This window comes from Rhododendron vialii, chromosome 11a, assembly GCF_030253575.1.
Source record: "Rhododendron vialii isolate Sample 1 chromosome 11a, ASM3025357v1".
Classification (NCBI taxonomy): Eukaryota; Viridiplantae; Streptophyta; class Magnoliopsida; order Ericales; family Ericaceae; genus Rhododendron; species Rhododendron vialii.
In genome coordinates, this window is record NC_080567.1 from 2,494,623 (window position 1) to 2,511,570 (window position 16,948).

The 16,948-nt window shown below is 42.1% G+C and overlaps 1 protein-coding gene across 1 annotated transcript; it reads right to left on the bottom strand.

Moving 5' to 3' along the window:
* Nucleotides 1-6,537: 6,537 nt before the first annotated feature.
* On the bottom strand, nt 6,538-11,916 carry LOC131308124 (cation/H(+) antiporter 15). Its single transcript, XM_058334946.1, has 4 exons — nt 11,379-11,916; nt 9,433-10,428; nt 8,500-9,162; nt 6,538-7,322 (listed from the first exon to the last, which is right to left on the bottom strand). The coding sequence occupies exons 1-4, from the start codon at nt 11,592-11,594 to the stop codon at nt 6,705-6,707; spliced, it is 2,493 nt and encodes an 830-aa protein (XP_058190929.1). The 5' UTR covers nt 11,595-11,916; the 3' UTR covers nt 6,538-6,704.
* Nucleotides 11,917-16,948: the final 5,032 nt, after the last annotated feature.

A 16,948-nucleotide genomic window follows, 5' to 3' on the forward strand; every position in this document is an offset into this window, starting at 1 on the left:
GTAGGCTCTCCTGACGCCCATTCCATCCAATAAATTTAACCACCTGGTGATAGGTAGAAGCGACTGCCTTCATTTCATGCAACCAGGTTCGGCCGAGTATGACGTTGTATGGACTTGGAGAAGCGACCACCACGAATTCAATTTGGAGAACACGTGATCCCGCCCGCACAGGAAGAATGATCAAGCCGAGCGGCCAAACCGGGGCTCCAGTGAAGCTAACAAGGGGAGTTGATGCTGTCCGAAGCTGAGCGGGAGATAATTCGAGGCTCAGGAATGTTGAGCAAAACATCACGTCCGCCGAGCTTCCTTGGTCTATCAATACTCGTTGTACGGTTGATTTTTCAATAGCAATAGTAACGACGAGGGCGTCCATATGAGGGACTTGAACACCTTTCAAGTCGTCGGATGAAAAGGTCATAGCACAGTCGAGGCTCTGATCCTCCCACTTTCGCTTGCCCGAAGCGCCAATGTTGCAAATGGATAAAATGGAGACGGCTCTGTCAATTTCTGAGCGAAGCTCGGCCGCCCTTCCTTCGGAAACCAATCCTTGTATAACGCTTACAAGATTGCCGATAAGAGGGGGAGGTGGTGGAAGTGGATTTCGCCGAACGTCGATCCACTGATTCAGGTGCCCAGCCGCTGTAAGCTCTTCTAGATACCGTTTGAAAGGCGGGCATTGTGTGGTGTAGTGGCCGCGCTCCTTGTGGTACGTGCACATCCCTGGTCCGCTACCGACGGTGCCCAAGAGTACCGTTGGCCAAACAAAGAATGGCAATTTGCCGATGATGTTGAGGAGTTTATAGATAGGTTCGGTGAATACAGTATGCTCGGTAATGTACTTGTCTGGCCGTGGCTCCCTCTTCGTTTGTGGCCATGACTGCGGCTGTGGGTGCTGCGGAGGTCGACCCTTGTTGCTCGGCTTGTTGGTTGCTTGGCCTGAGCCGCCCTGGCCTCCTTGCCCCTGGCGAACGTTTGATACTTGTTTCTTCGCCCCTGTTGTCTTGGTAGGTTCGGGAACCTTTGAAGTATTCCGCTCGGCCATGGCTTCTTCGTGGATGCAATCCTTCTCGATTATGGCCATGAGCTCTCCCATTGTTTTTGGCGGATTACGTGAGAGATCACAGAACATTGCCGAGGTTGGATCCAACCCGTTCATAAAAGATTCAGCCGCGACGCCCTGATCACAGTCGGGGATGAGATTATAGACTTTCCAATAACGCTCGATATATAGCCGTAGAGTCTCTCCTGCCGCTCTCCGCATGTTCACCAGCATCGATAGTGTCTTCGGTTGTATGTTACTGGTGATAAAGCGTTTGCTAAACTCTAATTCTAGCTCGTTGAAGCAAGAAATTGATTTAGGTTTTAATTGATTGTACCACAGCATAATTGGCTCGCTGAGAGTGAGCGGGAAGATCTTGCACATAAGGGTGTCAGAGAAGTTATGGAGGCTCATGGTTTGTCTGAAGCGACAAACGAACACGACTGCGTCCTCCTTCGCCTCGTAGCGTTTCAGCTTCGGCATGACGAACCTGTTTGGTGGCCGCTCCTGTTGAATAGCATCCACGAAGGGGGAAGCCTTTGCCTTCCCGAGCTTTGAATTATCTTCAGCTGGGATCAGCGGGACAATAGGGAGAGGAGTGACAGTATGCGGCTCTGGAGCCTTTCTTCTCTCCCGCCGATGGTGCTGATGATGCTCCTCGTTCTCCTTCGGTTGCCGAATGGCTAAGACCGGAGGTGCACGCGCCTCTCCTTTCGAGCCTGTCAAAGGAGCATGCCGAGGCTGAAGAGCGGGGTCGACGGGTTGATACATGGTCGGCAAGCCTGTGAACTGATCGTACAGGATAATCGTATTATCGTGCTCCGAACGGTTTCCTCGGCTTTCGGATCGGAGGCGACTGCTAGAGTTTGCCGAGTGCCTCCCGTCGTGGCGTTCGGAATCGTGTCTCGATCGAACCGAATATTCCCGGTTGCTGCTGCTGCGTGCGTGCCGAGGTGGATCGTTTAAATCCACGGGCCTCTTCCCACTTCTTGGACTCATTTGTCGTTCGGAATGATATTGCGTTCGGGCGGACGCGCCTCTTCTGTTAGTTCCAGCTGTTGAGCCCGTGGCCGAGGATCGAGTACTCTCAGCACGAATAATGCTCATCAGCCGAGGTCGTGGAGCGCCTTGGTCAAGACGCTCAAAGACAGTCCGTCGCTCGGGAACGACGAGTTCGGCTGTTTGGGCTAGGCGAGACGGTCTGCCCCGTTTGCAGGATTTCTTCGGTCGGCTGGGCTCGGCTGGATGCTCGTGTGCAGGGGTTACAGTCACCCCTCCGTCTCGCTCCTCTAGCCGTTGTTGCAGCATGGTAATAACCGCTGCCTAACGTTTTTGTTCGGCCAAGGCGATATCCAACTCGGTAGGTGGAAAAGAGAGTTGGCGGGCCACGGATGGAATCGTCCTAGCCGCTTGATGGGGTTTGAGGTTGATAGATCCATAACCTTCGAGCCCCAGAGTGAAATTCTCCGGTCCCGGAGGTGAGAGGCGTTGGGCCATTTGTTCAACTCAAACACGAGGAGCAGACTGAATTTGATTTGAAGATCTTGTTTGGACCTTAACTGGTTAAGAACACGAAGAACACAAAGAACACCCCAAGAGATTATTCTGCTCCCCAGCAGAGTCGCCAATTGTGGGGGCGTGATTTCTTCGTGAACCTTCCTGTGTAGCTATCTTCGTGTGTGAAGCGGTGAGAGCTAACGCCGGTCTTGATGTACCTGCAGAACCGGAAGGGGTTGTTCCTTCGGGAAGAAGCTCCGACGAACTAGTCAGTGAGTGGAGAAGAGAAGAAGAAGAAGTTTAGTGAAAAATATGCTGGTGGAAAGAAGAATGCTGTTGTTCCCGAATCCAGAGTCCCCTTCTTAGTGGTGTTGCTCCTCTATTTATAGGCAAAGGGGATGGAGTGCTGAGCAAGTTGGTCATACTTTCCACGTGTTACGTTCTGCTCAGTTGGCGCCTTGTAGCAGGGCCATTTAATGAACACCACTTCCCAAGTCTTTCAGAGCCACATGGGTTGATGTCAGAGAGGTCACATCGTTCAGAGATGTCACTTCGAATATCAGAAAAGACAGCTTACTTATCAGTAGATATTTATGGAAGGTTCCACAATCGTCTGTGCTCGGCGGGACCCACTTCCGCCATACGAAATTATCCGAGCGTTTGGTGTCCTTACCGAAAAAAAACTTATCTGAACAAGTGGATGTTCTTACCCCTGCGTTTGGTGAGACCCCCGAGCAAACTCAAGTGTCGTATGTTCGGATACAGCTTATGACGTTCGGTGAAGTACTCGTGGTTCCGTCTATCCTTCGGATAAATATTGGCTTATTTGGCCGAAGCCCAAACTTATTTACAGGTGAACTGAGATAGCTTAGATGGCGGGTCAAACAGCGTGTGAACCTTCATTCCCCCTTTCTGGACCTTGTGATCCTTCGGATATTTCGGCCCCCTACATTACTAAAATTTAAAATAACATTTCCTACTACAATTGCTGCCGCTCTTGTAGCATTACCCATGTGCAGATAAATCTCTCCATCACTAAGTCTTCTAGTTTCCTAGAACCCATGCAACAAATTGCAAACATAATTAGTGGCTCCCGTATCTACACACCAGGTACTGGTAGATAACACCACTAAACATGATTCAACAACTAGCGAAAAGATCTATATTGATTATTCACTTTATTGAGATAGAATAGACATTCCTTCTTCTAGTGTTCTTGCTGCTTGCAGTGAAAACACTTGTCCTTAGACTTTTTCACTCCACCTTGAAGTGCTCTAACTGGCTCCACAACCTTCTTCTAAGACTTGTTCTGCTTCTTCTTGCATTTCGACTTAGAAGTAGAATCCTTTTCTGCCACTAATACAGATGGTTTTTTCACACCCACAAGACCCTCAACTACATGTAGTTCCTTAAGAAATTTTGCCAAAATTAAATGCATTTTATTCATAGAATAATTCAGGTGAAACTACTTAAAACTCTCAAACTTCAGTGAGTTAAGAACGAAATTGATCTGGGTTTCTCCATTAATTTTAGCTCCAAGGATCTCTAGTTCATTAAGAAGAACTATCATCTTCAGAACATGATCCCTAATCAGGGTCCCTTTAACATGGGTGATACTCACCAATTTTTATAAAATTTTGCTTTCTGTTATGTAGCATTCTCATCAGGTCTATGAGGGCACACCTTAGACAATACAAATTTGTGCCCTTCAGCAGTTAACACAATATCCAAATTCTTTTTTCAGTTAGTATAATCCTTTCCAGTAAATTTATTTGCATTGAGAATAATTGAAAGAATCCATTTTTGAATCTGAGAATCACATAACAATTATGAAGGGCAATAAAACTTGAATTTTATTTTAATATTGGTTCCCTCAACCACATGTTAAAAGAAAAACATTGGCAACCCTACACATAGTGAAGAGCATGCCTCAATGGGAAGGTCGTCTATTCTTCATCATTTGTGTAGATAGATACAACCTTTTAATTTTACTATCTAGACACTATACTATGCCAAACAAAATTAAATAGCCAATATTGTTTCGGTCCTATAAATAATAACAGTGACTTAGATAGAGAGGATATTATTATTTAGCTAAGTGTATACCATTACCTAGCTTTTAGACCTATTGTTCCGTTATGAACCATATCAGATGGAGAAGTGACCCACACAACAATTATCTTAGAGCTATCCCTTTAGAAAGTTTGTACCGATGATGCCACAATTAATTTTGTCCAATAGGGAGGAAGGTTTTGAAACCAGCACACAAAATTAATTATATCATCTACAAACTAGGAATGGAGACCATGGGATTTATCCAAAATAAATTCCCTCTCCCACTTAGTTATTTAAAAATTTGTGAGGGTTATCAAATTTTCGAGTTTGCAAAAAATGTGATCTAGGTCAAAGGCCAAATATTACCATGTTGTCCTAATATGATAAACCATCACATATGCAAACAATATGGAAATACAATTAATAAGAAAACACAGGATAAAAGAATCCAGCTATTATGGTCAAAGATGCAATCCTTGAAGAACAAGGAAATCTTCCATAACTTGAAATCCTTAAATGAGAAGCAATCTTTCCATAGCTTGAAAATCCTTAAGCAATAAGGAATCCTTTCATAACTTAAACTCCTTCAGCCATACTTGTGTGGAAGGCTTAGATACTTTTAATCAATCAAGGAAACCAAAATCCAACTGTGCTTCAGCAAGAAAATTCGGATTTGATATATTCCCGCGTAAACTGCACAACCTTCAGTATTTTGGCCATATCTTCCTCATCTAACCTCCGATTACAGTGATTCAAATTGGTTTGGATTCGAAATTCAATTATCTACAACTTTCATGAAGAACAGATTTACTAATTCCATTGTTTACTGGGTCGAAATAGCCCTGCAATCAGACTCTACGAATCTGAAAAAAATCTGTTGCGAGCCAAACAACTTGTATCTTCTGTATCTATCATTTTCGATCTCCGAATAACTGTCAAATGCTATTACAATCGAAGAACCATACATATATTGATCTTATACCTCCATTGGAATTCACATACTACGTTATTATTACAACCACAAAAAATAATTATGGCACCCAATAAATAACACATGCTACGTTAATTATTACAATAACGAAAAATAATTGTGGTACCCAACAAATAACAATAACCACGAAAAAATTATCGTGGAATCCAATCATACAAAATGAACAAAAAATCATGTGACCATAATAGCTGGGTAAGAACGCTATAAAATAATGGTTAGCACAGTTCTATGTTCTACCTTCTATAACCTACGGACAACATGGCTTATTTAATCCATACGTGTGATTACAGCCTGCATACCACTATTGGGAAACGATTCCCAGGACCCATTAATAAAGCGTACATATTAGATAACAAAAATTGCAAAAAATCCTACAAGGCGGAATTAGGGTTTTACCACAACTCTCGCGTCACGAACGCTGACTGAACTTGTTACAGGACATCTTGCTGTATGCCACGATTACTGCTCGACCGTACCTTACGATCTTCTGTCATATTCCCTTATACCTCGAATCACGTACCTGTTTGTGAAAACCCTACGTGATTGTTGTTCTCTCTCACAGCACACTTTTTTGATCTCTCAAAAATATGTCATCGACCTAGAGAATGAAGCGGTATATTTATAGGGTTAGGGCAGGGACCTAAGAAGAAATAAATTTGGGCTCCTTGTGTAAATAAGAAATCTTAATTCCACTAGGATTCTATTTCTTATCACACAAATTACAATTCAACTCACTACAGAATTGTAATTGACTCCCGTCCTTATCTCAATTATATTTCGAGCTCCATGTTATTAATTACTTATTAATCTTCCCACGTTAAGATTACAAATATCCATTGATTTAAATAAATTACTAACACTTTTCACATTTGTTAAAAAAGAAAAGTTCTTTATTTGCTGAAACTGTAATCTCTTATGCTTGCACTTATGTTGCGCAAACTCGTTTCTGTTTAGTTTTTATAATATTCCAAAGCATAAAATAAAAATAAAAAAAATGTACGTAACATCTGGCTACACAGAAAATAGCCATTAACAAATCCCAGTTGTTTTCTGTTTGACCTTCTTTTAGACCATCAATGAAACATGTTATCACCAATGTCGCTCTCCAAATGCACTTTCAGGTTATGGGTTGAACACTATCTGCCCCCTCGGTTGTGGCGTCCGTTGGTTCACCTGGACGCTAAAATTGTTGTACTCGGTTGGGCTGTCTGGCATTCCTAGCCCATCCCCGATCGGCCCCATCCCAACATATTGTTGCACCACCAAAACCGACACGGTGGCCGCAAAATCTGCCGATGCCAGCAAATCCCCAATTGCCCCCAATTCGGGGCACTCACTCCAGTCTGTCAACCCTGCCGTGAGCGGAGATATCATCCCTTGACCTCTCCCGACTATGAATAAATCGTGTCCGGTGCCAATAGACCGTATGGCCGCCACCGTGTCCTCTCCGTTATTCACTACCTTCTGTGTGTACATAACTGAATCATCGTTCACTGTTCTTACCCTAAATTCGTTAACGTAATCTTCATCTAATTGTTTCTCTCTATCACTGTCTGTCACCACTGTTAGTATCCTTGGGTCATTGGGTTCACTGTTGGGCTCCACAATTGCGTCATCGCCGGGAACAAACCTCATTACGGTGAGATTAATGCCGGGATGCTGGGACATCCGCCACGCATACGATAATGCCTCCCTGTCGTCAGGGCCCCCAAAGAATAAAACTCCAACGTGGTGCGACACCTGATTTGCAATGGGCAAATAAGAAGGAGCTCATTGAGAAAACAAAAGTCATAAATTTAAGAGAGAGAGAGAGAGAGTTGTTAGCCTCTGCATCATGCCTAAAAGATCTTGCCTTAAACCTTGTCTAAGAAGAAGATGATGTGTTTTCTTCTCCTCTTCAGTTTGCATTGAGTGGTGTGTTTGTCTCTAGCCTCTTTGGGTTGTTAGTGTAGTGGGCCGAATATGCTAGTGCGGCCAACGATCACTACATTTAGCTCAAGGCTGGGTTAAACCCCTCGATTTTGTCTGATCTGATCGAGGCATTGACTGGGTTGGTAGGTTTGGTCGGGCTCCGTTCGGCACAAATGGAGTTCAAACATGCAGATTCGAATGGCCAACTCATTCTAAGGATTGACACTCTCTTTGGTTCGGACATTATGGTTCGACTAATTCATACTAAGGTCGACGCTCCTCTGTATGGTTCGGATATTATGGTTCGGCCAACTCATATTGAGGTTGATGTCTCTCTATGGTTTGAACATTATGGTTCGGCCAACTCATACTAAGATTGACCTCCTTTTTGTGGTTTGACCATGTTGTTCGGACACGATGGCTCGGCCATCCTCTCCATTCCTGCTAACCCATGTGCTCGTTATTGCCTAATCTAGAGTGACGGATATCACGTCACCTAAAGTGGATGTGGAGCAGGATAATTAAGGACTCATATGGGTGTCAACTGGTGCTCATAATAGATAACTATCTTATCTATGACGTTAGGTGTGACGTGGGCTGAGGCAGTTACCGAAGCGTGCTAGGCACATGAGTAAACTTGGGGAGGAGCGCAAGTTGCTCTATATAAAGGAAAGGATGGAACCCTAACGTGGGACACACTCTTCTCCACCCAAAACTCTAGTACTTTCCTTCTCTTTCTACATATTCTGACTTGCTCGTTGGAGGGTCATTTTGGTGGTTGATCGGCGAGATTGACCTGTAGTAATGTGTTCCCTGTGTAGGTCAGGTGAACCTAGTAGCCAAACCAGAGGCTTAGGAGAGGTGAGATAATCTTGATTGACAACCCCATAGTTAGAGTTTTCTTTTAGGCTGACATGTCTTTGTCATGAATAGCTTGTTCAATACATTTTTTTTACTTTTCAGTTACTATGTGCTCAATTACCAAAGAGAAAGAATGAAAGAAAACCTGATTGGTAGCCAACCGAGTTGACCCGTTTAGTCCTCTATCGACCAAAATCCCTACAGAGCAAGGAGCATTAGCCAATGCATTCTGGTTTATGGTTCGAAATGCTGGGTTTGTTGCTTCCATTCCTCCATCAACCGTTTGTTGTTTGTGAAAAGGTATGATAATGAATGCCACTCGTTTGTCCTCGGCCACACTGCAAATATCTTCGTGCATGGTGGAGTAAGGAGAGATGGCAGTGAGGGGTTGAACAGATACACAAGCCACATGCTGCTCGAAATTCTCAAAAGCGTTGATTATATGGTCGGACTGGGCTTGGGTCCGGTTCAGGGCAGGACGGCCAGACTTTCTTGTGCTGTGGACAATAAGCATGGCGGAGGCCCGGCCCGTGAGCTCGACGAGGTGGAGGATGTATATACAAATAGGGGATTTCTTGGTGGGGTGGGAGGCTTCAAGGAGGTTAATAATTGTGGGGACGTTTCGAGGGGTGTGGATGCAGACCAGAACTCGAAGTTCTGCATCGGGTTTGGATCGCTGGATTGAGCGGCGGTTGTAGGGAACAAATCTGCGAGCTGGTTTGTAAATTGTAGTCACGATTGGGGTGATGATTGCAGTCATGACCACAGCGACAATTACCATTATTGCGAATGACTTGTCATCTAGCACCTGTACAGTGTTATACACAAGAGGGAAGAAATGTCACTCACAAACAAGTTTAGATTGAGCTTCTCTCCACTAGATGATTGAACAACCCACTATGTGAAGTATATTGTCAACCCCACCAGTAGTTTCATAATGCAGTGTGAGAGCAATGCATTTACCTTTGAGTGTGATCGCGTGAATTGAGTACTAACTAGCACTGCATTCTGAGCGTTAATTTTGAAAACTTAATATCTATTGTTTCCCTTTTGGAGAGGATAAGAAGAAAGAGCATACCTTTTGGTCTTTACCGACGTTAAGCACAATCATCTCAACAAGTCCTTTGGTATTCATTAATAAACCTAGTGTAACTCCTTCATAAAACGGCATCTGATAATATAAAGCCACGAGGAGAGTCCCAGCAACTTTGCCAGCACAGGCAAGGACAATGACAATTATTAAGGATATCCATGTCATAGCACCTGTGATTGCCAATATATTGGTCTTTAGCCCACTCATGGCAAAAAACAGAGGCAGCAAAAGCCCGGACACAAAGTCCTCAAGCTTCTCAATGAGAGTGACACCAAGCGGCCCATTAGGGATAACTAGACCGAACACAAAAGCCCCAAAAACAGAATGTGTCCCTATTGCATCCGTAACAAACCCAGCAATCATTACCCCAGTAAGAATCAGACAAATATAGAATTCACTGATCGCTTCCCCTTCTGGGGTCCGTTTTATCATCCAGGAGACAAGTGGGCGGATGATGAAAATGCAGAAAACGACGAAAGCGATACTAGAGAGGATGACCCAGAGGGAAGCAAGGGTAGTGGTGTCATTTTCTGCTAAGGCAATGGCGAAGGCCAAGAGAATCCAAGCGCACACATCATTTATTAGGGCTGATGACATGGCAATCCGGCCTAGTTCGGAGCTGAGGAGCTTGAGCTCGGCTAAGATGCGGGCAAGCACCGGGAATGCAGTGACGGATAGGGCAACGCCGAGGAAGAGGATGAAAGTGCCTTGGCTTCCACCTTGGTGTTTTGGATGCAAGATGAAGGAGAAGGAGACTCCAATGATGAAAGGAAGGATCATGCCAGCAACAGCCATGGCCAGGGCTTTTTTGCCAATTCGGCGGATTACGGCAAGGTCCATTTCTACTCCGACCAGGAAAAGGAAATATAGGAGGCCAACGTTTGCCATTGTTTCTAGGACCATGACACTTCTTAGAGGGAAAATGGTGTTTGCAAAAGCTTTGCTTTGGCCCAGTACAGAGGGGCCTAAAATCACACCACCCTGTGAGAAAACCACAATGAGTTTTTAGTTGAATGATTATTTGCAAAAAAAACACATATTATTATTTGCATGGACACTCCATTTGATCATGGGGATTCATCAAAGAATATCGTTTAGTGAATCAAAAACTAAAATTTTCTATTCTTAGCTCTTGCCTGTTTATGAAACGACATCGAACCATATTGGGTCTAGTAATGAAGAAATAAAAATGAGGTGAGAAAAAGCACCAGGTGGCATTACGCCTATCATATCGTTGAGAAAAACCTATTTAATTATCCCTAGTTTGGGACTAGGAATTCGTAATTCAACCTAGATCAGCTTGTGTCCCGGTACAATTTATCATTCTTATTTTTTCTCACTTCAAAACCTCTACATAAATTAGTATCTAGGTTCCCAAAAGTTTGTGATATTGGCACCATATGTGGTACGTACTTCGAAAATATAATTATCAGAAGAGGGCTACCAATTTTACGAGGCTCTGGTTAATGCAGGGTCTGGGGAAGGGTATTATATATGTAGCCTTAACCCCAGTTGGAGAGGCTAGCTTTTTCGTGGCTGAAGCCCATGACTACCAACTACCAAGTCACACCAAGGGAACCTTATCGTTGCACTCGGGCTAGCCTTCAAATGTCAAAAGTTTTGATTGTTTGCCTTTCTATAGTCATTACCTTCCTAAATTTTCCACAATTTCTTTTGGCCAAATTTTGTAATCAGGTTTTATATTCTAACTACGTACGACTAGTTAATGATAGACTGATCTTATGATGGATGCTTCATACTGGCTTCTTTCTACGAGAAAATTTCATTTCATTTTTTCTTGATCTGTAGGTTTTCTCATCTGACATGATCCGTCATTTCATACTCACAGTTTTAAGGGCATTGGAATGGCCATTTGGCATTGTCAATTGCACGAGGAGAAAGGGGGAAAAAACGAAACGGGAAAAACTTACTAGGATTTCAGCGATAACACGAGGCTGGCGGAGGGGTTTCAAAATAAAAACGAGCATACGAGTGGTGACGACCACCAATGTCAATTGCAAGATGAACAAAGGTAGGGAATAGTTGAGAGGATTGTCACCCTGCCATATCCCATTTGTTGTTATCATCGTCGGTGCATAACACACTACTGAACTATCTGATTTGTTCGCCACCGTAACCTGATCCATTTTTCCACCACTGCGACTCAACTACAACCCCACCAACGGAACCACCTCTTGTTATATAACTAGACTTCGTTGGCCACCTCCACAACCATCACCAATGATACCATCACTAGAGGGGGATTGAGAAGAAGCAAACTGTTGCTTTACTTGCCAGCAAAATTGCAGAAGCGAAAGGGGAGAAATGTTGATTAGCAGGATAATGATTTTTGCGGGTCATCTTTTTAGTTTATTTTCAGTTAGTGTAATTGTATTATTTTTCTTGGTTAATCTGGAATGGAGGAGGGGGAAGAGGGAGTTTGGTTAGTTTAGTTTAGTTTAGGTGGTTCTCCGACCCATCTGGGTGCGTTCTTTCTTCTGTGGTCTATGCATAACCAAAGAATGATTTCTATTTTTGGTAACAAGTAGTTAAGCACCACATAAAAGCTGGTACTAGTTTCTCTGATTACGAAAAAAACCCTGCTAGTTAACATGATCTAAAATAGGAGCTAAATTCGTACGGCTGGGTCATAATTAAGACGAGTTGCATTGCCATTCTTTGATAATTTACGCACACAAACCACAAGGGGTTGGTCAAGTGGTTTTGCCCTGGGACTTAGGTGTTGTCTATCCCAAGGTCTCAGGTTTTAAGCGTGTGAAATAGCTTTGGGAGGAGCTATAGGGATTAGTCTGAGGTGTACATAAGCTGGGCCTGGGACACCCTGCACTATCAAAAATAAATATATAAATTCACACAGATAAGTGATGTTGATTAGGAATATATAATCGAATCTTTCTCATCATATATTGGACATGTGGTGTTAATTAGGGCTGCCCAGTGCCAAGTGGATCAACCGAACTGCCGAAACCGACCAATCCGCCCAAATCGATCCGTCCACGAACAAATCGAGGTATGTGACGCACTACAAGAAAAATGAAAATTGGTGACGAAAAAGTGGCGACGAAATTTAATTTTGTTACTAAATGAGTATATTTGGCGACGAAAAAATAAATTCGTCATCGTTTTGACAACTTCCGTTACGAAATAATTTTGTCACCAATTATACCTGTTTAGCGACGAAAAAAATATTTTCGTCACCAAAAGTACCCATTTGGAGACGAAATACATTTTTCGTCACCAAAAGCTTAAAAAAAGGTGACGAAATTATTTTTTGTCGCCAAAGATAATCATTTGGTGACAAAAAAAAATATTTCGTCGCTAAATGAGACCAATTTAGTAACGAAATATTTTTTTTGTCACCAAATGCTTAACTTTGGTGACAAAAAATAATTTCGTCACCATTTTAACGCTTTCAGCGACGAAAAATATATTTCGTCATCAAATGGGTACCTTTCGTGACGAAATTTATGTATTGCGCTTTGTCACTAAATGTATTTCGAACATAACTCTTTACTAAAAACTCCGATTGAGATAATTCAAATTGGGTTTGAACAATAACTCAATTGCCTACAACTTTCATGTTTATCAAAATTACTAATTTTAATGTTTAAAGGTTCAAAATTACATTTGAAATATATTTTTATGTTAAACATATATGTTATATATTAGATATTTCAAATATTTATTGAAAAGTGTGTGTGGTGCAGTTGGTTAGAACTTGTGCAAAAAACTCAAGAGACTCGGGTTCGAAACCCAGCAAGAGTAAGAAAGAAGGATTTTTTTCCCATATGAAAATGTCTTTTGCAACGAAAATTTTCGTCACCGATGAGACTCATCAGTGACGAATTTTTTCGTTGCCAAAAGGAATAAATTATGACAAAAAATTTCGTCGTCAAAAAACACAATAAGTGAGGAAAAAACTTTCGTCACAAATTATTCACTTTTTGATGACGAAATATTTTGTCATCAAAAGACACTATAGGTGACGAAAAATAGATTTCGTCACCAGATAGGAATCCTCGACAACCTTTAGTCGACAAATTTTTTTTCGTCACCTATATTATTTGTGACAAAAAACAAGCAATTTGTGACGATATTCATTCGTCACCCAATGCAATTTTTCTTGTAGTGACGGATGGATGCGGATGGAAAAAACAACAATCTGCCGCGAGCGGATCGGATGCGGATTGAATCCGCCCAATCAGCTCAAAACGCCCAATCCGCCCAAAGTAAAAAATAAAAAAATGTGAGAAAGAGTTAAGCCCTTCACAATAAACTATTAACCCCACCAAAATAGTACTGGTTAATTCGACAGTACTCCATATACCATTCTGTTTGTTATTGACATAGAAATTTCAATTTTATGTCAATATGAAAAATTATTGGCTAGTCTTGGGGCAATACGGAGTGGTATGATGTTTTAATGTACAACTATACTTTTTAAATTTTTGATATTTATAAAAAATAAATTACAGGCTTAAATCCGCCCAAACCACATCCAAACCGATCCGATCAAACAATGCTTACGGACGGGTGATGGATGAGGTAAGTATGAATGTGTGTGTTTTGCTCTCTGATTTTTGAGTTTCAAAGAGCTTTTTAGAGCAGATATGAACGTTGCTTTATTTAAAAAAAAAGTTACTTGACTAATGTAACATTTTTACAGATACAAAGTTTTGGAAGCTTTTAGGCTATTTCAAATCTGCCCAAACCGACCAAGCCGAACCACCTAAACCGCAAACCAAACCGACCGAACCATGAAACACTCACGGACGGTTGCGGATGGAGATTACAACAATTTGGCGGATGCAAATCCGCCTAGGAACCGAACCAATCCGTCCAAAACCGAACCGCAAACAGCCATAGTTAGTTGTTATATTCGAACACATGTTCTATTATCTTCATTAATATCTTACGTATATGTAATGTATATGATGCTAAACTGTATAATTTAAACAGTACGTACATATTGTTTCTCCATTGGAAGTGGGGTGGTGGATATTCTTCAATTTTGTCTCATTCTTCTGTCTCGTGTCAAATTAAAAGTAATTAGGGCGTGCTAAATTAATGGATAGGCAGAAAAAAATATAGGTTTTGAAACATTTCTTGGAGGAGTCTTAATCAAGAAACAATCTATCGATACTTTTTTTTTTTTGAACGGAGAAACAAACTTGTATTAAAATTCGACAAGGATACATTGAGGGGAGGCAGAAAGCACAAAGATGGTTAGCTGCCAAAAGAAAGAAAAATACAACAAAAATCATCCAACCGAGAGTTGGAGGAAAAAATACATAGACTCATTGATAAGTATAAAATCAACCACTGACCAGACCTGCTCAGCTCGGTCAATAACCAACTCGAATAACTGGTCTACTCAGACTAAAAGCACTCAGCTACACCCAATTACTATGTATCGCAGGATATACATTCCAATTAGGATTCCTAGGCGTGTCAAGACTCTCCTACACCGCCCCAATCTCCAATGGGATAACTCCAAACACTCCAAATGCCATGGGATGGGAATCCAAATTCCTAAGGAAACCAGGAGAGGTACAACTATTGGACTCCATAGGTTCCAAACTAATCCACACCTCTAAGTCCAAGCGACCTAATCCTAATAGGATTCTACCTATTGAGGTAGGAGACTCTCTCTACGGAGAAACCCTCTAAGCTCCTTTAATTTTTATATCTGCCTTTGTACAATCTAGACTGACTTAGGTGGAGGGTATAGACACCCCAATTTGGCCTAACAATTATTTCAAGTCCCACATTGGGGACCATCCTGATGATGAATGGATAGAGTGATTGCTGATTGACTTCTCATAAACCCATAGACTTTTGGTGAATACTTTTAGCCACTTAGAGGACCCGATTCAAAACCAAACAACCTTTCAGACAGAAATACAGCATCCTAGGAAAATACATCTATCAGCCGTAAGATCCATTCTTCGGCCACCAGATCCATTCCTCGGCCGCCAGATCTATTCCTCGGCCGCCAAATCCATTCCTCAGCCGCTAGATCCATTCCTCGACTGCCAGATCGTCTTTTTCCAGAACTCTGGAGTGTTCTGTCAGTCGTTTGATCAACGCACCAAAACCCTAGTAGCCTTTTTTCGATTCTTCAGGGTTACGAAAAGAGATTCGAGTAGAGATCTTCTAACCCTATACTACCTTATTGATTTACGCCATTTGATTGGCCGGAGTGAGTCATCCCATGCCAATATAAAGAGGCTTTAGGGTTCCAAAATTAACATTCAATTCCTCCATCTCATAGCTCCAAGCTCTGTAGAAATTATCTCTCATATCCTCACTACAAAAGCCCTAAACCTTTGTGAGCAGCTGCATCCCAAGCAATCAAACCCTGAAGTACAAACCCTAATCCTAGGGTTTCGAGAAGAAGATCAGTCAATCACCCTCAATCCTAAGCAATCAAGCACTGAGGGATCAAGGTGGTGAGGCCCAGGGGCCTATGGTTTGATTCATCTTCTGTTTTTATACTTTAATCGTATTATTTTAATTCCTGATTAACTCTTTGTTCTGGTGTGAGGAAGAACATCGGCTGTGGAATCAATCCTTCGGCCGATACATTGATCCAGTGGGATTCCTCGGCCGTGACATCAATTCACCGGCCGAGGGATCTATTTGCTGGGACATATTTGTTTTCTGCTTATTCTGATGCATGCTTTCAATTATCATACTGGCTCACCTTATCAACTGTTAAAGGCTAAAAACCAGATTATGTGTTAGAATTAAATAAAGCAAATATACATTGTATGTCGAACGATTATGGGTCAGTCTCACGACTGGGCAAAGATGGGTACCTAACACCTTCCCCTTATTGTACTCTTGGCTCTCGTACCCGGAATCTCTATCTATTTTTCCTAGTTTTAATAAACTAGGAGGCGACTCTATTTTGATGATAACCGTTATCGTGTGGCGATGTTCCTAGCCATGGGAATATCCACGATCTTAGTTTATGAAGTGGAACCAAACAAGCGTGATCAATCTGTATGGCGATACCCCATTTGGGAGGTGTCTATAGTTTTTGGCGACTCCGCTGGGGATTTAAGAACCCTAACCAGAAAGTTCAACATGGAATTAATCTTTGCTTTATTTAATTCTTTTTCATATGCATCAAGTGGGCAACCCACGTTGAGTTCACCTAATATCCTGGGCATGTCACGGGCTATGTTAGGGGTTCCAGCAAACTCCTAACGGAGCACCCTTTGAGACTACCCGAAACCTTATTGTAGAAAGCCATAGAACTCTTTCCAAACTAGGATAGGAAATCCCAAGCAGGTTAGGACTATGTGTTGCATTATATCTCAAACTCTTGTTTGATTCAATGATTATCACTCCATAGATTTTTAATTGCTGTAGAAGATGAATTCATGCCCATTTTATTAAGAGTTTGTGATGAAGTCTATCTCTCTTGAGATAAAGAATAGTCCATGCATAACTCTGTCTCTCTTTGAGATAA